General features: G+C 38.1%; 2 protein-coding genes across 2 annotated transcripts; one reads left to right on the top strand and one right to left on the bottom strand.

Annotated features, from left to right (window-relative positions):
- Positions 1–223: 223 nt before the first annotated feature.
- On the bottom strand, positions 224–917 carry LOC110619744 (LOB domain-containing protein 12). The gene is made up of 2 exons (XM_021763292.1): positions 719–917; positions 224–587 (listed from the first exon to the last, which is right to left on the bottom strand). Exons 1-2 carry the CDS (start codon positions 872–874, stop codon positions 246–248), a joined length of 498 nt encoding a protein of 165 aa, XP_021618984.1. The 5' UTR covers positions 875–917; the 3' UTR covers positions 224–245.
- Positions 918–23,017: 22,100 nt separating this feature from the next.
- Positions 23,018–26,096, top strand: LOC110619691 (ferritin-3, chloroplastic). The gene is made up of 8 exons (XM_021763233.2): positions 23,018–23,497; positions 23,812–23,895; positions 23,985–24,045; positions 24,177–24,264; positions 25,135–25,196; positions 25,398–25,463; positions 25,605–25,668; positions 25,815–26,096. Exons 1-8 carry the CDS (start codon positions 23,190–23,192, stop codon positions 25,868–25,870), a joined length of 789 nt encoding a protein of 262 aa, XP_021618925.1. The 5' UTR covers positions 23,018–23,189; the 3' UTR covers positions 25,871–26,096.
- Positions 26,097–26,484: the final 388 nt, after the last annotated feature.

Here is a 26,484-nt window from a genome sequence, read left to right as displayed (position 1 = left end):
TGAGAAGCCACCGACTGTCTGAATTAATTAATTAATAGGTTAATTACTTGATTAACAAAGAAGGTTCAAGTTAAATTTACTTCACTCTTCACATGCTAGAGTTGACCTCATCAGTAGCCTTTGTTCTAAGCCACAACACACTGTCTATTATTATTAATTAATTAATTAATTATTAACAGGGTTCTGTCTCTAAGACTTTAACTAACAAATCAAGTGAAGACAACATAACATAAAGTTCGATTAAATTAAGAAATAATGTCTCCAAAAATGCTCTCTCTCTTAAGAGAATCATGAATTACATTGCTAGAAGATGCAAAATTAAGGTACTGAGGGAGATTATTTTGGAGAAGATATGATGATTTGTCATCATCTGGATCAATATGTGGGGTTGGCATAACTGGTTCATTCTGCATCTGAATGCATAGTATCTCAGCTTGAGCTACTGCAAGCTGCATTTGAAGCTGAGAAACCTGGTTTTGCAGATATGATATGGCTCCAACACATCCATAAACCGGGTCTCTCACCCTTGCATTAGCTTCATACACTATGCTGCTCACTGCATCTGCCCTCTGATGAACCGGTAGCTCCTGCTCGACAATATTAACCAAAAAAAATCTTCAAACACTCGTGCGCGCACACACATACATATAGTATGAATTATGTATATGATTTGAATACGTAAAAAGGAAAGAAATGAGAGAGAGAAGGGAAGAGAAACCTGGAGCATTTTGCTAACGTTGCTAGCACCAAAAACTTTGTGAACAATAGCGAACTTGTGAGGGTCATCGGAGGGGAAGTAAGGAGCGAAAATGCAGTCCTTAGCGCAGCGGCGTCTAAGCAACTTGCAGGAAGCACATGGAGAATTTCCGCCCATTTGGTTTTGTGTAATGGAAGGTTTCTGAAGGAGAGAAAGATATGAAAACTAGGAAACTTGGGGATAGTGAGATGGGAGTGTGCATATATTTATAATGGATATGAACGTGTACAATAGATCAAATGCATACATTGTTTAGGGACATTAACGATTAAATAATTGACTTGGGTATTGTTTATTTGTTATAATTAATAATTAACCTATGAGATTAGATGAGAAACTAGTACTTTCTCACTCAGAAAATTGAAGGGTGTAATTTCTTATTAGTTTATTAGGAGAGAAGATAAGAGTAAATAAATAAATAAGAAAAGTCATGGTTCGAGACTACTATAGTAAGGAGGTCGATCAATAAATGAAAATTTTTTAAAATTTGAAAAGAAGCGACATGGACTCTTAATAAACTTATTCGATATAAATTTAGATTAATCTAATCGATATATTTAGAATATCAAATAATATATAAAAAAAATTAATTAATTAAAATTTACCTCCAAATTTAATAGTAATTCATAATTATTTAAAATTTATAAATACCCTAAATTATTGATCAATATTGTAGAATATGTACTTGAAACTTATTCAAAAGAAACTTAATCTATATAAATTTGTATCACTATCAAAACTTTTATTGCAAAACATGTCACGACTCTTCCCATGCCTCCCTAAAATCCAAAAAATTTTGTGAAGGAAGAATTGTGGGACAGCCTTATGGAGTGCCAAGGGGGCGTTGGTGGCAGCAACTGCGGGGCAGGCAGTTGGCTGGCCAACGGGCAGTTGGCAGATGCGTGGTTGGCCTACGGGTGAAGGGCCACTGCCAACTGGGCCTGCGGGATGTGTGGTAGGCCTATGGGTACGCACAGCATTAATCCTCCCCTCCACCAAGGAAGCTCAACTCAACTACGCCCAGTCACTCTGCTGGTTCTCCACACTAGAAAAGAAAACTCCTCTTTTCTTCCAGGATCTTCAAGCGGGATGGCAAACATGCCATGCGGAAGCCCACCTTGGCTCTGATACCACATGTCACAGGGCGCACTGGAGCACTGCGCCTGTGCGGCACTTAGACAGGCCCCAACGAGGTTACAGCCCGCCAAGTTCAGCCTATCGAGGAGTTTTGCCATGCTGACTGGTTTCGCCCTGCCTTGGGCTCATCAGGAGGAGCGGCTCTAGCCCCCGACCAGGGTGTACAGGTATGACAATCCCGCACACAACGGCCCTTCGAGCAACTCCCCACCCAATCTTTACGGCAACATCTTCCCCAGCATGGTGTCACGGCATCCCCAAGAATTATGCACGTGACAATCTCCCCCACTCAATCCATGCTCGCCCTCGAGCATGTCTGCAATTAAGCACTTTGATTCCAGCATCGTGTGCTCCGAAGTGACGCTTTTCCACCCAAGCTACGAGCGCAACGAGCTAATGGGGACGTCCCTATCCCGTCGAAACGCAGGCTTCACCTTGCCTTGCCCCACCCGTTGAGGCACCCGAGGAACCCTATCCTCGCTCACATAGTTGCCCCGCAATACTTGCTCTGGACACCACCTTCACCTAGTGAGTCCGATATAGCACCTCGATACGCGCAGCATCAATCCTTGCTCCCCTCCACCAAGGAAGCTCAACTCAACTACGCGCAGTCACTCTGCTGGTTCTCCACACCAGGAAAGACAACTCCTCTTTTCTTCCAGGATCTTCAGGCAAGATGGCAAACATGCCATACGGAAGCCCACCTTGGCTCTGATACCACATGTCACAGGGCGCACTTGAGCACTGTGCCTGTGCGGCACTCCAAGCCCTCCAGTTGAAGCCTCCTAGATTGAAGACCTCCCAATTCAGAGTCCCCCTTCCCTGTTTTGAGTGTCTCCCAGCAGTGCCAGCTGGGGGCAGAATGCTACTGGCCAGCCATGAGGCAGACAATAGTGGCTGGCCAGCCAACCAATCAGCAGACAGCAACAGGCTGAGTGGGTGAGCTTGAGTGCTCTTATTCCAACAATGTACCTATGTACCCCTTTGTACACATAAAGCTCAATTGTACATTGCTATGATTGTTTGAGTGAATAAAGCTCTTGATTGTTCCTTTCACCATTGTGTTCATAATGCCACCATGATGCCACAATTGTTAGCATTTCGCTGTGCTAATCTGAGTGCTTATTGCACAGTTCGATATGGGGCTGATGATGGGGTGAAAGGCTGACTTAGCCTTGGAAGAAGGCTAAGTGCCGCACAGTCCCTTGAAGAGACAAAATTACTGAATAATTTCAACAATGGACGTGACAAACACTTCTTTTTATATCTTAATCTTTTTAAAATATTGAAAATAAGTTTGGTAAAAATTTTTACCATTTACATAAAATTAATTTCTCCCAATTTATGTTTAACCTTTTGAAAATATTTTTTTTCTAAAAACTAAATTTAAATTTTATTTTTAAAAGCTCGAATTTTTCAAAATTTGTGTTTAACCTTTTGAAAATGTTTTTTAAATATAAATTTTTATTTTTATTTTTTAAAAACACGATATATTTTATTATTAAACTCCACATTTATTGACTATAGCCAAAAATGACAATCTACTTGAAAACAATCTTCTTAATCAGCAAAAACAGTTCTTAATAATAAGAATGACCCTAAAAAAAGGGGACATGGCCACAAAAGACAACATTTACCCTTCCAAAGCAAATCTTTGAAGTTATATTCATCACCCATTTTGTAAGACCATTGCCCTTAAATAATCCAAGAAAAGAAAAGAGCCCTAGTTAGGAGAAGAAGGAAAATAGTATATAGGGAAGCATATAGAAGCCAACGGTTCCTGTTGACCGCCGCCAAAGATTGTGTTAAGGTTAAGGTTTCCAATGTTCTGTTTCAGTGTTTTGTCTGTTTGCATTACAATAATTTTCAAGTTGAAAAATGTGAGAGCTTAATTAGGGTTTGCATTTATAAGGTTGTAAACCCTAGATGATTTAATTTGCGTGTGAAACCCTAGCTACCCAACTCCCCAAGAGAAGACTCTACGTGGTGAATGTTTGTTGGATTTGACACACAAACATTCACGTGAAACCTTTCACACACAATAATTCCCTCTCTAATATCTTTGCTTTTATCCGAGTTTTTCAAACTTATAATTGTAGTTGGATTATTGACCATTTTTAACCATTCATTATTTTAATTCAATTTCTGATTTTTATAATCTCCAATAGAAAGAAAAAATTCATATAATATTTATTTTATTAGTTTTTTAAAAGTATTTAATCTAATATGAGATTTTAGAGTAGATATATATCAAATTTAAGTCAGTTGTCATTTAGATACACTAAATCAAGGAAAATAATTAGAAGCTGATAAGAAATTGGCAGAATATAAATGTATCAACTTCCTCCTAAATTATTTTTTATTAATTATTATATATTTTGAAATTATTGTTAGTTGGTGATCACAGATGGTAATCTCGTGATAAGCTAGTCTGATGATTCAATCACTATCCATATATAGCAGACAACTTGGATTAATTTCTTAAGACCATTGAAGCTGATCAATGGTCACGGTTATGTTACTGTTTCTACACATCACATCCTATCAATTCTAATTCTTGCTGCTTGCTGCTTGCTGCTTGCTGCTCCATACAACTAAGAATGTTCTGCAAAAAGTTTCTGATTATGTCTATATAAAAGCAAAAAATGAAAAATAAAAAAAATTTAGCATTTGAGTTTCACTGAAAATTTGTTCAGAAACAAGAAGATGAAGAATCTATATTGGCAGAACTGAAGCTAGATAATCTCTTTGGACTCACTCTCACATGAACCATAATCATGACTATATAAATAAATATGAAAAAATTAATAAGAATTGGGTAATTTTTTTTTAATAAAATTTTATTGATGATAATTCGAAACCCCACAAAGAAATTAATGAGATCCTGACATCTACTCTATTAAAATTAAGTTGTATAGAGATTAATATTGAAACTTGTAGAACCCTAGCTAAGTATTAATTGCATGGCATTTAATGTTGGTCACATGATTCCACGCTTCTTTCTCTTGTCTTTCAAAATAAAACAGCACTTTTTACGTTGTATGTTGGTCTCTCTTCTCCCTTTACGATTCAACTTTTTTTTTTTTTTTTTAATTATTTTAAAAATTATTATTATTTATATAATAAATATTAAAACAAATAGTTCTCGAATGAAATTAAAATTTTAATTCGTATAAATAGAATAAATATTATTTAAATTTTTCATGCCTAAAATCGATAATTTGAGCCGAATTAATTAACAAAGAAGGGGAGAGTGATGAGTGTCCCAAAAGATATACGGTGATAATTAATTAAATAGTTGTTTAGAAATATATGAATTTCAAAACCCTAAGCTCTAGGAAGAAGAGATAGAGAGTGAGACAAAGGTACTGCAAGGAAGAAGCTTGTGTTAGAATCTGGGAATTTTTAGGAGTTAGAGAAAAAAAATAAAATAAAAGGAAAAAACAGACATCTTCACCACCTTAATGCAAGATTTAAGAAAAAAAAAACATATGAGATCTTCAATGCATTTTGCATTAAATGAGTTTCGTGCATGCTAATCAAAGATTCATTTTCGAGATGCATGGTTTTCTTTCTTTTCTATATATTATCTTATTTTTTATAATTAATTCTTTTTCTTTATTTTTTTTTTCTTTTTAATGTTGGTATGTGGATTATAGAAAGGACCCAAACAGGTCCCAAGGAAAAGTAAATTTCTATGGACTTTGGGCTTGGACTTGGTTTTAGCTTCAAAATTCTACCTTAGCAAAAGGCCCTTTGCCTTTTTAAGGATTGGATTTGGATGCCACAAGGAAAATAATTTGATTTTTAAGTTTTACAAAATTCAATAGTTAATTATCTACGAAAAATAAAAATAAATTAAGCCTTTGATTTTAATTTTGTTTAAGAACCCAAAAATCTAACTCGTAAATATTTACTAATCTAAAATGAAATATTTAATTAAATTATTTTCAATGATTTTAAATTAATCATTACCCAATTTCCATCTCAATAATTTATATTTTTTCAATGAAATTTTGTGGGATTTAAGTTAGTTAATTAATTTCACTATATTTAAAAAAAAATAAAATCATAGACTCAAGCTAAGATGCTTTTTCAATTAATATAATAATAATAATATATACTTGCAAAGAAGAAGTTTTGTTATATTTTGGATGAAATGGATAGGCAGTTTTAATATGATGACTGCATGTCATGATAAGTTAAATTCAATTTAAAGTAAAATTAGTCTAAAGTAAAAAATTTCTGTGCTAAATTTTTTTGATTTATTGATTTAAGAATCTCAATTTGATGATTATTTAACTAATTTATTGATATCTTGATTTAGACCAAAAATTAGAAATATCATTTTCTTGATTTTTAGCCAAATTGAGCTTAAATTAAGACGTATAATTTAATTTGAATATAAATTTAAAATTTGTTAAATTGATATTACCAATAAATAATGATATGACTAGAGGTAGTTCTGTCTCTTGAATATATACATAGATTATTAAAACGAGTTTAGTCCACGGTTCAAATCCATCGTATTATGTTTTGTTATTTGAATAGAGAATTTGTTATTTGAATAGAGAATATGGAGTTTGTTTTTAAACGGAATTTTTTAATCCAGTCTATTTTGAAATTGAGTATGCAAAATTATTTTTTAATCAGTCTATTTTGAAATCGAGTAAGCAAAATTAGACGAGATGATTATTATTTTGGTAATATATAACTTTAGTTGATAGTGGGAATTTAATTATTTTTTCTTAATTTTAATTCAATTTTTTTAAAAAAGAAGGCTGTCCACATATGTTGCAGGTTAGATTAGCTTAAATATTAAAAATTCATTTTTTAACAGGCACTTTTAGTTCCACCGGCTTTAAAATCAAACTCATACGGACTCAGCCGAACAACTCATTTTTATAGCACTATATACATAAACAATATAATGTTTATTTTCAAACCAGATTTCAAACACCATTTATATCCAATCGACCTTAATTTTAATCTAATTAAATTCTTTTATCTAGTTAGAGAATTTTTAAAGTGTAATTCACGTGTGAGATGAAATCGAGCTTAACATTTTCTTTTCATTTTTTATTTTTATGTTATTCCTTTTATTAGTAAAATTTTATTTATTTAATTGATGTAACCTGATCAATTGTATAGTTGAATAAATAATATATAATTATTCAGATTTATTAAATTTGTAATCACTTTAAGTTTGATATTCGTGATAAATAATATCTTATTGTGAAATAACGTATTCTGATTTTACAGCCGTGCTGGGTAAACTTTTTGGTGGGATCAGTCTTCCTAATTTTTAATACTATTATTAAATTGAAATCTTATTAAGCTAATCACGTGGTTTATTTGATAATTAGAAGTTGACTAATGAGTTGATCATTTTTAATCTTTTATTTAAGGGGATATTACGTTGTTAGACCGTATCAATAATTATAACTAGGCTGACCAAAAGTTGAGACCAAACATCCTTACATGTATGATTAATTTAGTGAATTCACTTTGAAATATTTCCGAAACTAGATATTTTTTCACTATGATTAATCACTTTAATTATTTGTTATTTATTAGTTTATTTTTACTTCTGATTTATTCTTCTCAATTAAAACTCTTTTTATATTTATAGTTTAATTTATTTTGCTTTGAAATCAGACATAAGATCAGACAGTTAGACACTCATAAATTGACAAGTGGGTCTTTAAGATTCATAATTAACAGGTCAGGCGTTCGATCTTCAAATCATCAAGTCGCATGTTCAATAGGTCGTCACGTTAGGAAAGTTAGTAAAAGATCGGTCGATCGGTCATAAAAATAACATATCGGTCAGATAGATTGAAAGATCGTTTAATCACGAGATTGATCATCATCAGATTATTATCAAGTTAAATTTTGAATAGATTAGTCAATAAATCGATAAATTGTCAAATCGATAAGCTGGACAGGTAGATGATCAAGTAGGTCATGATAGCACCATTCACCTTCTCACAAAATAAAAATATAAGTGGTAACTCAGTTCTATGTTAATTTGATTTTATTTATTATATTTATAATTTATAATTATTAAAAAATATAATTTATTTTTTATGAATTCAACACTCACCAAAAAATAAAAAAAAATATGAAGTATTAATAAATCAACCATATCAAAATATTAAAATGTATGAGGACAAAACCACCATTGAAGAGCTAAAATGAGCTAAAATTAATGTAATGACACCACAGAGAAAACTTGGCTTCTCTAAGAGGAAAGAGATCTAAAGTGAAAGGATTTTATATCTCTAGAAATTTAGGGAGAACGACATTATATCTATGCGTATATTTTTTTTTTCTTCAAAATATCTATGCCTTTTTGGCGTACACATAAGAGTGATCAATGACTAAAGCCACTTGAAAAATCCAAAAAATAAAAAAATATATATTATTTATTGAAATGAATAACATGTGTCACTTTCAAAGTGGTCCATATTTCAATCATATTTTAATCGAATCATAACTTTATGTTCATCTTATCTTTAATCTTATCACCACGATTAAAATATTTACACATTGAGCTATTAAAATAGTCATAGATTATATTAAAATTTATTAAATTTAATTTTTAATTAATTTTTAATATACTCTAATGTAAAATATTCAACACAAATTATTCATGTTTTTAATAATTTTATTTTATTTATATATTTATAATATTTTAATCATAACTTTATGTTCATCTTATCTTTAATCTTATTACCACGATTAAAATATTTACACATTGAGCTATTAAAATAGTCATAGATTATATTAAAATTTATTAAATTTAATTTTTTAATTAATTTTTAATATACTCTAATGTAAAATATTCAACACAAATTATTCATGTTTTTAATAATTTTATTTTATTTATATATTTATAATATTTTAATTGATTGAATTAACATATATTGATTTTATTTTTATATAATTTTTTAACTAATTATAATTAAGTATAAAGTATATTGATTCAAAAAAAATTAAGTATAAAGTATAATAATTGATAATGTAAGATTTTAAATTTAATTAGTTGTTAAAAATAGTAAATTAATGATAGTGATATGTGTAACGATCCGAAAATCGGACCGCTACCGGCGCTAGGATCCAGATCGGCTTAAGGCCGCCGGGACCCGTAGCAAGCCTGACATATAACCTGTGAACCTGTCAAATCCCATACATGATCATACATATTCATAAACCTGTAAACTTTTCCTTTCCATAAACCAAGCTCAATCTGTGCATACTCATAGCATAACATAAACCACACACTGGAGCACTCATCAAATACTCCAATGGGATATCATAACATACATTAATTAAGCTTGGTTGAACATAAACATCATAAAACATTTTATAGATCATGTATCAAAAGGGATTATTATACAAACTCGGTCAAGCACAACTTCTAAATCTCAATACATCATCATTACATATCATAACTGTATAAAACATTTCATTACAATTCAATCATGTCCACTGCTAGCTATTACATAACCATGACTTTACTGTAACGACCCGAAAATCGGACCGCTACCGGCGCTAGGATCCGGGTCGACTTAAGGCCGCCGGGACCCTTAGCAAGCCAAACATACATCCTGTAAACCTGTATAATCCCATACACGATCAACAACATGCGTAAAAATTTAAAACTTTTCCTTTAGACATCCAACCCAACCTGAACATACATGTACATAGTCATGATCATAATCATGATCCCTCTGTGGGATCTCATCAATGCCCCAACGGGCGATACAACATGAGATGAGTTGGCTTAAACATAAACATTATAAAACATTTCTATAGATCATGTATCAAAGGGATTACAATACTCATAGGGTCAAGCACATCTATCACCTCAATATACCTCGTTACATAACATACTGAAATCTCTTACATTACATCATAATACAATTGTCATGTCCACAATCTAACTATTACATCAACATACTTCAATAAACTTTGGCTAACCTTCTAGTCTACCCTGTACCTGCACATCTGGGGTTAGGGGAGAGGGGTGAGCTACAAAGCCCAGTGAGCAGAATAATAGAAAAACATATATTAAGATTTCATGCTTTCATGGAATGCAACACATCACAACAAATCACATCTCGGATGGTATTGTCACCAATAGTCCTCTACATAGTCCAACTGTGCCGGGACGTAGAATGGGTACAACCGGTCTTTCCCTTAACATAACATATCATACAGTCCAACTGTGCCAGGGACGTAGAATGGGTACAACCTGGACTTTCTCTTACATCGTGCCAGGGACGTAGAATGGGTACAACCTGGACTTCCATACCATATCATGCCATAACATCATCATATCATATGAGGACTAAAGGATCATCCAATGACCAATCCACATCAACATCAATATCATAAATGCAATGCGACATATTCGTGAATACTAATGCAAACAACCTACTATATCTCATGGCATTCATGATGCATGGATCATGCTCAAAATTCATATTTCATTTATTTTAAAACTTAAGATTTATTCCACTCACCTCTGGCTAGCTCTGACAAACTCTGTAGCAGCTATCTCACTGCTGAGGTCCTCGGTTCCTCGGGTCCGAACCTACACAGGTGGACTCCAATGAGGGACCAAACATACATAAACATGACTCTAATATACTCCCAAAAACCCCCTAAAACATCATGAAATCATCTCGTAAAAACATGCAAGAAATGGCTAAACAGGGCACTTTCGGCGGCAGGTTCGGCGGCCGAAACTCCCACACAGAGATGAAACTCATGCATGTTCGGCGGCACCTTCGGCGGCCGAAAGTCCCAGACAGAGACGAAAGTCTCCTTTCGGGGGCAACTTCGGCAGCCGAAAGGCCTGCCTCCACAAGGGGGTTCGGCGGCCGAAAGTCCCTTCGGCGGCCGAACCTGGTTTCTCCCAGAATGGCAGAAACTCAGCTCTCCTATGCACATTTCGCCTCCCAAGCTCAAATCATGCATACTACTCAACCAAAACATGCATACAAGCTCCTAGGGGCCTCAAACAAGCATATACCCCAACTACAACACTTCAAACATACTCAAACATGCTACATTGCTCAAAAATCCCATAAAACCCTAACATAGCTCAACTAACTTAAACATGCATTTCTACTCCATAAAACTTCATAAAACTTATTTAAAACATATAAGGAGCTTCAGATCGGCCCTTACCTCTTGAAGATCGAGAGGAAGACGACCTAAACTTGGAGATCCACGAAAATGAGCTCCTGAGTTCCTAAAGCTCCAAAACTTGTTTCAAAAGTTCAAAATCTTCAATGCAAGCTTAAAACTCAAGGAAAATGGTGGGGATTTGAAGGAAAAACACTAGATCTGGGGAGAGGGAAGTCGGAAGCTAGCTGTGGCCGAAAATGGGAGAAAGCTCGCCCATTTCGGCTAAGTGACCCTTTTATAGTGGTTGGCCAGGCCACGTTCGGGGGCCGAAAGTGCCTCCGCATGCATGCCATGTTCGGCGGCCGAACTTGACTTTCGGCGGCCGAACCTGAACTTCCCTCACTCATGCTTTTGGGGGCCTAACGTGCCTCCAAAACGCAAGCATGTTCGGCGGCCGAACTTGACTTTCGGCGGCCGAACCTGGGTTTTCCTCCAAGGACTTTTCATGCAAAAACTCATTTAATTTTCATACTTAAAACCATGAAATACTTTAAAACATTTTATGAAAACATGTTTCTACCCTACTAGAGGCTTCCGACATCCGAGATTCCACCGGACGGTAGGAATTCCGATACCGGAGTCTAGCCGGGTATTACATTCTCCCCCCCTTAAGAACATTCGTCCCCGAATGTACCTCAACTAGCACACAAAGCATGGCATAAAACATAACATACATACATAGCACATAAACATATAGGGATCTAACCTTAAAAGAGATGAGGGTACTGCTGGAGCATAGACTCCCGTGTCTCCCAAGTGCATTCTTCCAAGTTGTGGTGGTTCCACAGGACTTTCACCATTGGGATTTCCTTGTTTCTTAACTTTCTGATCTGGGTGTCTATGATCCGTACTGGCTGTTCAACATAGGTGAGATCCTCTTGAATCTCCACATCAGGCTTACTAAGAACCTTACTCGGATCTGACACAAACTTCCTCAACATTGAAACATGGAAAACCGGATGGATTCTTTCCATTGAAGCAGGTAAATCCAGCTTGTACGACACATTCCCAATCTTTTGCAAGATTTCAAAGGGTCCGATGTATCGTGGGGCTAGTTTACCTTTCTTCCCGAAGCGAACCACTCCCTTCATTGGAGACACCTTGAGCAATACCAGATCCCCCTCCTGAAACTCTAACTGTCTTCTGCGGACGTCTGCATAGCTCTTCTGTCTGCTTGCAGCAGTCTTGATTCTCTCTCTGATTATGGGTACCACCCTGCTGGTGATCTCTACTAGCTCAGGCCCTGCCAAGGCCTTTTCTCCAACTTCCTCCCAGCAAACAGGTGATCTGCACTTCCTTCCGTACAAAGCTTCATATGGAGCCATCCCGATGCTAGCATGATGGCTGTTGTTGTAGGCAAACTCCACCAAAGGTAGATGCTGCCTCCAAGAACCGCCAAAGTCCAGCACACACATTCTAAGCATATCCTCGGTAGTCTGGATGGTCCTTTCTGACTGTCCATCAGTCTGGGGGTGGAAGGCAGTACTGAAATCCAACCTAGTACCCATGGCATTCTGCAGACTCCGCCAAAATCTGGAGGTGAATTGGGGCCCTCTATCTGACACTATTGAAACAGGAACCCCATGCAGCCTGACGATCTCATCCACATACACCTGCGCCAACTTGTCCACAGAGTAGCCACTCCTGACAGGAATGAAGTGAGCAGATTTGGTGAGTCTGTCCACAATCACCCATATGGAGTCCACTCTGTTGGACGCCGCCGGTAACCCCACTACGAAGTCCATAGCTATATTTTCCCATTTCCATTCTGGAATAGGTAGCGGGTTAAGCATTCCAGCCGGCTTCTGATGTTCCAGCTTCACCCTCTGACACACTTCGCAGGCTGACACGAACTGTGCCACTTCTTTCTTCATAGCTGGCCACCAATAAACCTTCTTTAGATCTTGATACATCTTGGTGGCTCCGGGGTGAATGTTGTATCTTGCATTATGAGCCTCTCTCATAATGTCTCCTTTTAGCCCTATGTCATCTGGTACACATAGTCTGCTCCCATAGCGGAGGATCCCCTTGCTGTCGAATCTGAACGCACTATCATTGCCTGACTGAACAGTCCTGGCAATCTTCACTAACTCCGGGTCCTCATGCTGTCTCTGAGCCACCTACTCCAGAAACACGGGTGCCACTCTCATCTGGGCCACCAAGGCACCTATACCAGATAACTCCATCTGTAAACCTTCCTCAATGAGCTTGTAAAACTCCTTCACCACTGGCCTCCTCTCTGCCGATATATGGGATAAACTGCCTAGTGACTTCCGGCTTAGGGCGTCTGCCACGACATTCGCCTTACCCGGATGGTACTGAATCTTGCAATCATAGTCACTCAGCAGCTCCACCCATCTCCTCTGTCACAAATTCAAATCTCTTTGACTCAGGATGTACTGCAGGCTCTTATGATCTGTGAAGATCTCACATTTTACCCCATAGAGGTAGTGCCTCCACATCTTGAGTTCAAAGATTACTGCTGCCATCTCCAGGTCATGAGTGGGGTAATTCAACTCATGCTTCTTTAGCTGCCTAGAAGCATAAGCGATCACCCTCTCATTCTGCATTAGTACACAACCCAGTCCCACACGGGACGCATCACAAAAGACCGTAAAGTCCTCATCACTAGATGGCAGAGCTAAAACTGGTGCTGAAGTCAACCTCTTCTTAAGCTCTTTAAAACTCTCCTCGCACTGGTCGGTCCATAGAAACTTCTGATTCTTCCTGGTTAGTCTGGTCAGAGGAGCTGCTATCTTTGAGAAGTCCTGAACGAACCTCCTGTAGTAACCTGCCAAACCCAAGAAACTCCTGATCTCCGTCACTGAAGTGGGTCTAGGCCAGTTAGCCACAGTCTCTGTCTTCTTGGGGTCTACCTCAATCCCATTCTCTGACACTACATGCCCCAAGAACGAAATGCTCCTCAGCCAAAACTCACATTTAGAGAACTTGGCATACAAGCCATGTTCCCTCAAAGTCTGCAAGACCAACCGCAGATGATGGGCATGCTCCTCTGCATTCCTGGAATACACTAAGATATCATCTATGAAGACGATAACGAAGTGATCCAGGTACTGACTAAACACTCTGTTCATGAGATCCATGAATGCTGCAGGGGCGTTGGTTAACCCGAACGGCATCACAAGGAACTCAAAATGCCCATATCTGGTCCTGAAAGTTGTCTTCGGCACGTCTTCATCCCTTATCCTTAGCTGATGGTACCCCGATCTCAGATCTATTTTGGAGAAACAACCCGCTCTTGCTAGCTGGTCGAATAGATCATCGATCCTTGGCAATGGGTACCTATTCTTGGTAGTGACTTTGTTCAACTGCCTTCTTGGTAGTGACTTTGTTCAACTGCCTGTAGTCGATACAAAGTCTAAGGGATCCATCCTTCTTCCTCACAAACAAGACCGGAGCACCCCAAGGCGAGGTACTCTGTCGGATGAAACCCTTTTCTACCAGCTCTTGCAACTGCTCTTTCAACTCCTTTAACTCTGCTGGGGCCATCCTGTAGGGAGGGATAGAGATCGGTCTAGTTCCAGGCACTAACTCTATCTCGAACTCTATCTCCCTAGCAGGTGGTAAACCTGGAAGCTCATCAGGAAAGACATCCTGAAACTCTCTGACAACTAGCACCGAGGCCGGCTCCCTGACCTGACTGTCTAGCTCTCTCACATGAGCTAAGTACCCCTGACATCCCTTCCTAAGCAACCTACGAGCCTGAAGAGCTGATATCAGACCTCTAGGTGTGCCCCTCTTGTCTCCTCTGAAGACGACCTCTGACCCGTCCTGATCTCTGAACCTGACTACCTTGTCCCTGTAGTCCAAGGTAGCACCATGGGTAGATAGCCAATCCATCCCTAGAATGACGTCAAAGTCTGTCAAATCTAGAACCACAAGGTCGGCGGAGAGGCATCTTCCCTCAACAAAAACTGGACTGTACTGGCAGACTGACACTGCCACTGACGGGTCACACTTGGGTCCACTAACCCATAGGGGACACTCTAACCCAGAGACTATCAGACCCAACCTCTCAACGGCTCTCGGAGCAATAAATGAATGAGATGCACCCGGGTCCATTAATGCATACACATCAGAACACCCAATGACGAGATTACCTGACACCACGGTGTTGGATGTGTTAGCCTCCTGCTGAGTCATGGTGAAGATCCTGGCTGGAGCTGATGGACCTTCACCTCGAGAACCAGAAGAAGAGGCTGCCCCTCTCCCTCTACCTCTGCCACTGCTCTGAGTTGTGACTGGAACGGCTGGCTGTGCCACACTACCAGAAGCTGTCTGCTGGGGCTGGTCCATAAAAGGCGCTCTAGGACAATCCCGAGCCATGTGTCCCTCCTGTCCACATCTGAAACATGAATTAGTCCCAGCTCGACACACTCCCCTGTGCGGTCTTCCACATCTCTGGCATTCTGTTCCATCTGAGCCTGAGCTCGAGCCACCGCCAAATCCCAGACCGGATTTCAACTTGTTCCAAAACTTATTCTTCTTCGGCTTCCTGGTGGTGGTATCCCACCTCTTCTTACTTGAGCTCTGAGAAGAGAAACTTGGTCCTCCTCTGCCTGGGGTCTTAACCCCTGAAGACTGGGTCACTGACCCCTCAACTATAGCACTTGCCTCCATTCTTCGAGCCATATCCACCACAGTGTGGAAACTTTCTCTCTCAGCTGACTGAATCAGTGAGGAGTACCTGGAATGCAGCTTCATAACATACCTCTTGGCTTTCTTCGTATCTGTATCTAGAGCTTGCCCTGAAAAAGGCAATAGCTCCAAGAATTTATCCGTGAACTCCTCTACACCCATGTGCTCTGACTGCCTCAGTTGCTCAAACTCAATCATCTTCAGTTCTCTGGAACTGTCTGGAAAAGCCCATCCAGCGAACTCATTCGCAAATTCCTCCCATGTCATACCTTCTAGTCTCGGGTCCATATAACACTTGAACCATTCTCGTGCCTTCTTGCACTTTAGAGTGAACCCTGCCATCTGAATGGCCCTGCTGTCACTTGCCCCTAGCTCATCAGTTATAGTCTTCACCACTCTCAGATACTCAAAGGGGTCATCCCCTGACTTGTATTTGGGAGCATCTAGCTTGAGGTAATCTGTCATCTTTACCTTGCTCCCATCAGCTGAGCTAGGTCTAGGAGGTTGAGTAACTGGGGCTGCTGGTTCTGTAGGTGGTGGAGGTGGGGGTGCAGCATTCCCCGAGGTGGGGTTTGCCGGGTTTGGATAGAAGAGTGAGGGTGGATAAGCTGGGTACTGTGTGTAGGGTGGATAGAAAGGTGGATAAGGCATGTAGGTAGGGTAGGGGTTAAAGCTGGAGTAATCCGATGTACCTCCCATCGGATACCCTGAACCCTGTGGGAAGGGTGGATAATGGGGTGGAAAACCGTACCCCGATGCCTGAACGCCTTCCTGAGACTCCCCTGTCCCTTCTTCCTCCATGCTCACATCCAGGTTCCCATCCCTCCTCTGATCCTCTCCTGTAACCTCCCTCACATCTGAAGAACCTCCTCCTCTATCTGTCCCCTTTCTGCTAGCATCAAAAGACCTTCTAGGGTCCCTTGACACTCTTTCTCTGTTGGCTCTACAAGACATTGCCCTAGGCAATGTAGGAGGACGGGCGCTCGTGCCCTCATCCTCAGGTGGCACTCCAGTCAATCGTGCAGATCGACGAGTTCCTCTCATCCTGTTTTCTGAAAAACAGTACACATCACACAAACATTAGCATCATATGGTTCATGTGGGCACACATGAACCCTCATCACATACACATCACATTCATATCATAGCATCAATGCACATGTATATAATCATGGCATTTCACATCATCATACAAGACAGGACTCCACATCCTATCCTAGTGGACATGACCTTCCTATTGTGCTTGACCTTCTATAACATCTATGAGCCCGACACTCTAGGTCCGATCCTATAAACCTAGGGCTCTGATACCATTTCTGTAACGACCCGAAAATCGGACCGCTACCGGCGCTAGGATCCGGGTCGACTTAAGGCCGCCGGGACCCGTAGCAAGCCAAACATACATCCTGTAAACCTGTATAATCCCATACACAATCAACAACATGCGTAAAAATTTAAAACTTTTCCTTTAGACATCCAACCCAACCTGAACATACATGTACATAGTCATGATCATAATCATGATCCCTCTGTGGGATCTCATCAATGCCCCAACGGGCGATACAACATGAGATGAGTTGGCTTAAACATAAACATTATAAAACATTTCTATAGATCATGTATCAAAGGGATTACAATACTTATAGGGTCAAGCACATCTATCACCTCAATATACCTCGTTACATAACATACTGAAATCTCTTACATTACATCATAATACAATTGTCATGTCCACAATCTAACTATTACATCAACATACTTCAATAAACTTTGGCTAACCTTCTAGTCTACCCTGTACCTGCACATCTGGGGTTAGGGGAGAGGGGTGAGCAACAAAGCCCAGTGAGCAGAATAGTAGAAAAACATATATTAAGATTTCATGCTTTCATGGAATGCAACACATCACAACAAATCACATCTCGGATGGTATTGTCACCAATAGTCCTCTACATAGTCCAACTGTGCCGGGACGTAGAATGGGTACAACCGGTCTTTCCCTTAACATAACATATCATACAGTCCAACTGTGCCAGGGACGTAGAATGGGTACAACCTGGACTTTCTCTTACATCGTGCCAGGGACGTAGAATGGGTACAACCTGGACTTCCATACCATATCATGCCATAACATCATCATATCATATGAGGACTAAAGGATCATCCAATGACCAATCCACATCAACATCAATATCATAAATGCAATGCGACATATTCGTGAATACTAATGCAAACAACCTACTATATCTCATGGCATTCATGATGCATGGATCATGCTCAAAATTCATATTTCATTTATTTTAAAACTTAAGATTTATTCCACTCACCTCTGGCTAGCTCTGACAAACTCTATAGCAGCTATCTCACTGCTGAGGTCCTCGGTTCCTCGGGTCCGAACCTACACAGGTGGACTCCAATGAGGGACCAAACATACATAAACATGACTCTAATATACTCCCAAAAACCCCCTAAAACATCATGAAATCATCTCGTAAAAACATGCAAGAAATGGCTGAACAGGGCACTTTCGGCGGCAGGTTCGGCGGCCGAAACTCCCAGACAGAGACGAAACTCATGCATGTTCGGCGGCACCTTCGGCGGCCGAAAGTCCCAGACAGAGACGAAAGTCTCCTTTCGGGGGCAACTTCGGCAGCCGAAAGGCCTGCCTCCACAAGGGGGTTCGGCGGCCGAAAGTCCCTTCGGCGGCCGAACCTGGTTTGTCCCAGAATGGCAGAAACTCAGCTCTCCTATGCACATTTCGCCTCCCAAGCTCAAATCATGCATACTACTCAACCAAAACATGCATACAAGCTCCTAGGGGCCTCAAACAAGCATATACCCCAACTACAACACTTCAAACATACTCAAACATGCTACATTGCTCAAAAATCCCATAAAACCCTAACATAGCTCAACTAACTTAAACATGCATTTCTACTCCATAAAACTTCATAAAACTTATTTAAAACATATAAGGAGCTTCAGATCGGCCCTTACCTCTTGAAGATCGAGAGGAAGACGACCTAAACTTGGAGATCCACGAAAATGAGCTCCTGAGTTCCTAAAGCTCCAAAACTTGTTTCAAAAGTTCAAAATCTTCAATGCAAGCTTAAAACTCAAGGAAAATGGTGGGGATTTGAAGGAAAAACACTAGATCTGGGGAGAGGGAAGTCGGAAGCTCGCTGTGGCCGAAAATGGGAGAAAGCTCGCCCATTTCGGCTAAGTGACCCTTTTATAGTGGCTGGCCAGGCCACGTTCGGGGGCCGAAAGTGCCTCCGCATGCATGCCATGTTCGGCGGCCGAACTTGACTTTCGGCGGCCGAACCTGAACTTCCCTCACTCATGCTTTCGGGGGCCTAACGTGCCTCCAAAACGCAAGCATGTTCGGCGGCCGAACTTGACTTTCGGCGGCCGAACCTGGGTTTTCCTCCAAGGACTTTTCATGCAAAAACTCATTTAATTTTCATACTTAAAACCATGAAATACTTTAAAACATTTTATGAAAACATGTTTCTACCCTACTAGAGGCTTCCGACATCCGAGATTCCACCGGACGGTAGGAATTCCGATACCGGAGTCTAGCCGGGTATTACATTTACTCTAACCGACCACAAGCTCTATCCTGTACCTGCAAGACTGGGGGATAAAGGGAGAGGGGTGAGCTAAAAGCCCAGTGAGTAGAATCATAAAAAAACATATTAACAAACATGCTCCAATGAAATGCATCATAACACAGACAATTCACATAAGGGTTGGGTGAACTTGTCACCAAATAGTCCCAGTTTCCTTTGTGCCAGGCCGTAGCATGGGGTCCTGGTCTTCCTGTCATATCATACATTACTTACCATTTCCCCAGGGCCTCCTCTGGGCTCCTGGTCTTCGAGTCCCATATCCGTGCTATGCCGTAGAATGGGGTCCTGGTCTTTCATTTCCGTGCCAGGCCGTAGAATGGGGTCCTGGTCTTCCTGTCAGGTACTAATTGGGTCATCCAACATTCACCCACATCAACAATAAATAATGCAATGCAACATATTCGTGGATTCTAATGCAATCATCCTATTGCATAATCATGATGCATGAAACATGATAAACATTCAATTTTTCAATTTAAAAGATTAAGTTTAGTTCCACTGACCTCTGGCTGACTCTGATAACACCGAAGCAGCTGAACTCACTACTGGGGTCCTCGGTTCCTCGGGTCTGAACCTACATAGGTGGACTCAAATGAGGGACCAAACATACTAGAACATGACTCTAAAATACTCCCCAAAAACCCCCTTAAAACACCTCAAAACATCATGGAAAAACATGCAAATGAGGTATGCACAGGGTACTTTCGGCGGCACCTTCGGCGGCTGCAAGTCCCTCCAGAGCCGAAAGTTAGGCAGGTTCGGCGGCACCTTCGGGGCCGAAAGTCCCAGACAGAGGCGAAACTCATGCATGTTCGGCGGCACTTTCGGCGGCCGAAACTCCCAGACAGAGACGAAAGTCCTCTTTCGGGGGCAGTCTTTGGCAGCCGAAAGGCTTGCCTCCTAGCCATGTTCGGCTGCCGAACCTGGTTTCTGCCAAAGGGCAGAAACTTCAGCTCCTCATGCACATTGCCTCCAAAAACCACCCAAACATGCATAAACCTATTCTACAACACACATACACAAGCATACAAGTTCCTAGGGGCTTCAACTAACTTAAACCCCATCTACAACACATCAAGCATCCACATCCAAGCCACATTGTCCACACATGCACAGTAAACCCATAAACTCATACAACCCTACACATGCATTTCTACTTCAAGAATCAACTTAAAACTTACTTAAAACATGCAATGAGCTTAAGATCGGCTCTTACCTCTTGAAGATCGAGAGGGAGACGACTTAAACTCGGAGATGGGAGAGAGAGAGCTCCTTGAACCTCTAAACTCCAAAACTTGCTCAAATGCTCAAAACTTCAAAACAAAGTGAAAACTCATGAAAATCTTGAAAGATCTGAAGGAAGAAACTCAAGATTGGTGAGGAATGGCGGAAGGGCTCACTTTGGCTGAAAATGGGGAGAAAGCTCGCCCATTTCGACTAAGGGACTCCTTTATAGTGGCTGGCCAGGCCACATTCGGGAGCCGAACGTGCCTCCGCAACACATGCAAGTTCGGCGGCCGAACATGAGGTTTGGCGGCCGAACCTGGACTTCCCTCACTTATGCCTTCGGGGGCCTAAGGCTCTCCCGAAGTGCATGCATGTTCGGCTGCCAAACTTGGGTTTCGGCGGCCGAACCTGTGTTTTCTTCCAAGATTGTTTTCATGCAAAAACTCATTTCATCTTGCTTAAAACCATAAAACACATTAAAACATTTTATGAAAATATGGTTTTACCCTTTTAGAGGTCTCCGACATCCGAAGTTTCACCGGACGGTAGGAATTTCGATACCGGAGTCTAGCCGGGTATTACAATATGGCTCACTACTCATCCATAGATTTTGATTTGTTGATTGTCCTCCATTGATTCTCAATGTTAATGTGAGACTGAAAAAATTAACCAATTTGAATTAATTTAAAAATAATTAATTAAATTAAATTAATTTAAAATTTTGATTTGATTTTTTATTTATTTTTGTTAAATTATATTTTTAATTTTAAAAATTTTGATTATTTTGATTTAATTTAATTTTAATCATAAAAAAATTAAAAAAAATCAAATTGAATTTATTAGTGATAATAGTATATTATTTTTAATAATATAGAAAGATTAAATTATAATATTTCAATTAAATTTTAAAATATTAAAAATAAAGTGTAAAGTATAAAAGAATTATTAAAAATTCAAATCAATCAAACTAAATGAATCAAATCAAATCAAATCGATTTGATTTCTAATTAAAATAAGTTCGATTTTCATAAATATTAAAATTTTAATTTTTAATTTATTTTGTTAGATTCGATTTTAAATCAAACCGATCGAATATTCGTTCTAAATCAAAGGATATTAAGCGGCTCAAGTCATTGAACAATTTGTGCATAAACTTTTAAATCTCATTCTCATTTGGTGATTGACCGTTACAACTACATGATCTCTAGAATCTGTATAAGTATGAGATTTTAAATCTAAGTTTTAAAGAAAAGGAATTAATTAATTTTATTCTCGTACACTCACCTATTTCAATTAAATATTAATTTAAATATTAAAATAATTACTAATAAAATACTAACCGACTTATATTTTCTCTTCTTCAAATTAACAATTCTTAAAGAACAATATTAAATAAAATATATAAAAATTTAACATATTAAATAAAAAAAAATGATAAAATTTATAATAATTACCTAAAAAAATAATCAGAATAAAAATAATATAATATATTATTTATGTGACTTGATATACCTTTCCATGCTAGTACATGAAAAATTAACTTATATATTACATATGAAAATAATAAATTATAAATATTTATAAGGATTACAACGTGAAAAAGTAAAATGTCTCAATAATTTTATATCCTGTGATACAAAATGAGCTTAATGCTTAAACTGCTAATGTGATTTTCTTCATATTAGTACATTAATACCAAAATCTTATTATTTTAATAATAATTATTGTAATTAATACTAAAATCATTTTTTTTCTTAATAAATACTAAAATCATTTTTTTCTTACATTATCTTCAATAACTAGCATTCCAAGTTTTCATTATTTTCATTTTTTATCAAACAAAAATATTTTCATATGCAAGTTAATAATTAACCCTTAATTTTAACTATTATGTTGATTTGGAGGTTTAGTCTGTTTATTCAGAAATTTTTATTTTATTTTATTTATTTTATTAGGCTTATAATTTTGTAATTTAATTTTATATTTTAATATATTAAATTTAAAAAAAAAACTCTTAAAATAACAAAAAAAATCAGAATGAGTATTTTTGTTTTTCGGCTAAAGGTAAAAGAATGAAGAGTTGAATAGTTCAATAGAAGATTTTTTAAAATTTATTTAAATGTATTTATCGCCGAAATTTGAGTAACCATTTATTTCTGAAATAAAATTAAGATTAAATAATTAAAATGAAATAAATATAAAAAATGAGTCCGGAAAAATTATCTCCCACGCCAATAAAAAGAAACCCTAAACTCTTGGGACCAGATTCAGAATTGCCAGATTCTACTGTTACCTCCACGTGATCTCCAGAACTCTCTCCAGATAAGCCACGAGCCAGCCACGCGCTCGTTCTCCACCTCTCAATCTTCACCCTCCACGTGTTTTACAATCCAATGACCAATATTCATCCTTCACCCCTTAATATCTTCACTTCCCTACCTCACGCAAAATTATCACTCCCACACAGGAGCATAGGAGCCTTACTCATTGCTTCCATTGCCATTTTCAAATCCTTTCGTCTTCTTCGAGATCAAAAAGCTCTAATCTCCTTTCTTCTCTCTTTAGAAATCCATAAAAGTATGTTGCTGAAGGCTGCTCCTGCTCTCTCTTTGATTAACACTCGTGGGGAGAATCTGGGTCCTCTGTTTTCCTCTGTTTCTTCCTCGTCTAATCCTCCTTTTCCAATGATTCTTCGTGGAAAAACTGGAACTGGGTTTGTGGTCTGTGCATCAAAGGGTGCAAATGACAAGCCATTAACTGGTGTTATTTTTGAACCTTTTGAAGAGGTCAAAAAGGAGCTCAATTTGGTCCCTACTGTCCCTCAAGTTTCCCTTGCTAGACAGAAGTATGCTGATGAGTGTGAAGCTGCCATTAATGAACAGATCAAGTGAGTTTTCCTTCTTGGGGTAATTTTGGCTCTTGTTGATTTTGTTTGTTTTCTATTTGCTCTTAAGAAATGATCGGATGTTGTGGGGATGAGATTTGGTGTTTCTTTTATGCTATGCTTGGGTTGTTTTCTGTTAGTTTTGATCTGGGATTCGATTGTTTTCTTTCTGCCCGTGTTTTCTCTTACCTGAACTTTCATATGTAGATTTTTATCTGTGCATTGGTGCTCGTCTCTTTTTTTTTTTATTTTATTTTAATGATTTCTTTACATCTGTTTATCTTTCTAATGATTGTGTTAATTTTTTGGAAGGACAGTGTGGAGTATAATGTCTCCTACGTGTACCATGCCATGTTTGCTTATTTTGACAGGGACAATGTTGCTCTCAAGGGTCTTGCCAAGTAAAAAAATTTCTCCTTTATTTCGAGCTTTCTTCAGTTTATACAATGTGTGTGTCTGGGTTTTAATCGCTTGAGGCTTTGTTAAACAGGTTTTTTAAGGAATCAAGTGAGGAAGAAAGAGAGCATGCTGAGAAATTTATGGAATACCAGGTGCTTTAACATTGAAACCTGTAGTTTTTATTTCACTATTTGTTGTTTTTTGCAATTAAAGGCTTTGATAGGTTCAATAGTTTGGTAATAGAGAACTAGAGATGAATCCTTATCATCATTCAATATTTCAGAACAAAAGAGGTGGAAAAGTGAAGCTGCAGTCAATAGTAATGCCCCTTTCGGAGTTTGATCATGTGGAAAAAGGAGATGCATTGTATGGTGAGTTTTGATTTTCCCTTTTTGTATGTATCGTATGAAAAACTGTACAAAGTTGATGGAATTTTGATTTATAGAGGCCTTGTTCTCTATTGAAGATGAATTCTGCTGTCAATTTTTTTTCAATGGTTTGCTCCTCCATTGATTTATGGCGCATGATATGGTCGAATTTGAGACGGAACTTACATTTGAATGGAGTAAAATTTTGAGTTCAATAATGTGCAGGTTTGATTTTACTCATAAGAGACGTGAAATTTTGGTTGGATGAATGCATGTGGGGATAATTTATTTTTTTGTTGATTTGAAATATCTTATAAAATATCATTTAAAATACACTTTATACATTCTCAACTGCATTTATAAATATATTATTTATTTTTTTTGAGATCCACTTTATATAAGTACTCAATTTCATGAATCTCGTCCTTATTCATGAATTTAAGAAGAAGAATGAACAAGCTTCCAATCAAACAATTTACACTAATCTGCATCCAAACATACACCAAGGTTAGATTTGTGTATGATGATTGATGTAGCGTTGTACTCATGTTAAGGTCTTTTGTTCATGCATCCTTTTATACTTTGCTAGCTTATTATATGTTATGATGTGTTTTCTTGTTACACTTGTGATGTCTGTTAGATGTCAAATATTTTAAGTCATTATGTATTACATTTGCTTTTATTGCTTTCAAGTGGGCGTGATAAGTGGAAGAGGAACAAAGATTACTTTTTCTCTTTGGTGATTCATAGCATTGCAGTGTAAATGAAAAACCAGTAATGGGTTAAGATCCTTGCTTTATTTGCATTGTTGTCTTGTGAATTTTGTTGTTATCATTTACATTGGTGCTAACTGGATTAACTTTCTTTATTCAGCGATGGAGCTTGCTTTGTCTCTGGAAAAATTAACAAATGAAAAGCTCCTGAACTTGCAGAGTGTAAGAAATTTCTACTACTTAAATGTTTTTGCTCAGATTTGAAGTAGATGTATTTTAAATTTTAATGCTTGAATTGTAGTTTAAGACTTACGAAATAGGGTGATCCCAGGAGCTCCCTTCATGTCTTATAAAACAAATGTTTTGAAGTTGCTACATTTGTTAACCATGGCATAAAATTTGAAGTGCAACTTTGACCAACAGGTGGCTGAGCGGAACCATGATGTGCAGTTGGGTGATTTTGTTGAAAGTGAGTTCTTATCAGAACAGGTATTACTTTTGGGTTTACCTTCTTCATTAAGTCCTTCAGAAGTTATTTTTATCTACCATGAACAGCTTAGATGCTACTGATATATATATATATATATGTTTTGAAATTTAAACTTGGCTGTTTGATGGTTCCCTTTACAGGTGGAAGCCATCAAAAAAATTTCTGAATATGTTGCTCAGTTGAGAAGAGTGGGCAAAGGACATGGTAGGAACCCAAAATCTTGTTTGATTTCTACTTCTCTCGTCATCCTGTTATTCATTAATTTTTCATTGGACAAATACTCATCCTTCACACCCATAAGCTTTTGCTTGCGTATTTTTGTTTTCTAAATTTGTTTGGTGGATCACCAGGAGCGTGGCACTTCGACCAGATGCTTCTCCATGAGGAAGAGGCAGTTGTTGCATAATGATGGAGACATCTTATTTGCTGCTTAAGTACCATTTTGAAGGTTATCCTAAGCTATCTTTTTGGGTTAGTAGTTGTTGAAAGATTTTTGGAGGTGTGCTTAGCTCAGACATTAGGTGGTGTTTGATAAGATGAGAGACCTTTAAAAATGGGTTTAATCCCTCTTCCTTGACAATGATAATCCTGTTTAAAAGCGTTTGAAATATATGAATATCTTTTATTCCTAATCTTCATGGTTTATGTTATCCAAATCACAAAACCTAGTGATAATGGCACAACGGTTACTTGATTCAGTGTATCAATATGTGGAACACTGAATAGGATTGTTGGTTTGAACCGGCTGGTTCTGATGACAAGTCTAGCTAATAGACGTGATCAGCTGCCAACTTACATATGGCCAGGTTTCTAGCCTACCAAATAGCAACCGGGCTTTCAATTTCATTGAACTTGTCCACAAATTTTAAATGCTAAACATCAATGCGATTGACTTCGTCTATTTTCAATCTCATGCAGTGTTCGAACATAGCAGCCCACGTATTTATCAATTGGGCCTGCTTGCTTTAAATAAAGCATTTGATGGAACCTTTATTAAATTATTAGGCATTTCTTTTGGAT

The sequence above is a fragment of the Manihot esculenta genome, chromosome 7 (genome assembly GCF_001659605.2).
Source record: "Manihot esculenta cultivar AM560-2 chromosome 7, M.esculenta_v8, whole genome shotgun sequence".
NCBI classification, from domain to species: Eukaryota; Viridiplantae; Streptophyta; class Magnoliopsida; order Malpighiales; family Euphorbiaceae; genus Manihot; species Manihot esculenta.
This window is presented reverse-complemented; position numbering and strand designations above follow the sequence as displayed.

Excerpts from the sequence above, each read along its gene's own strand:
- LOC110619744 (XM_021763292.1), bottom strand. The coding sequence starts at position 874 with ATGGGCGGAAATTCTCCATGTGCTTCCTGCAAGTTGCTTAGACGCCGC. Across the intron at positions 588-718 it reads ACGTTAGCAAAATGCTCCAG|GAGCTACCGGTTCATCAGAG; the intron begins GTTTCTCTTCCC and ends ATTGTCGAGCAG.
- LOC110619691 (XM_021763233.2), top strand. The coding sequence starts at position 23,190 with ATGTTGCTGAAGGCTGCTCCTGCTCTCTCTTTGATTAACACTCGTGGG. Across the intron at positions 24,046-24,176 it reads AGAAATTTATGGAATACCAG|AACAAAAGAGGTGGAAAAGT; the intron begins GTGCTTTAACAT and ends TCAATATTTCAG. Across the intron at positions 25,464-25,604 it reads GTGAGTTCTTATCAGAACAG|GTGGAAGCCATCAAAAAAAT; the intron begins GTATTACTTTTG and ends TTCCCTTTACAG.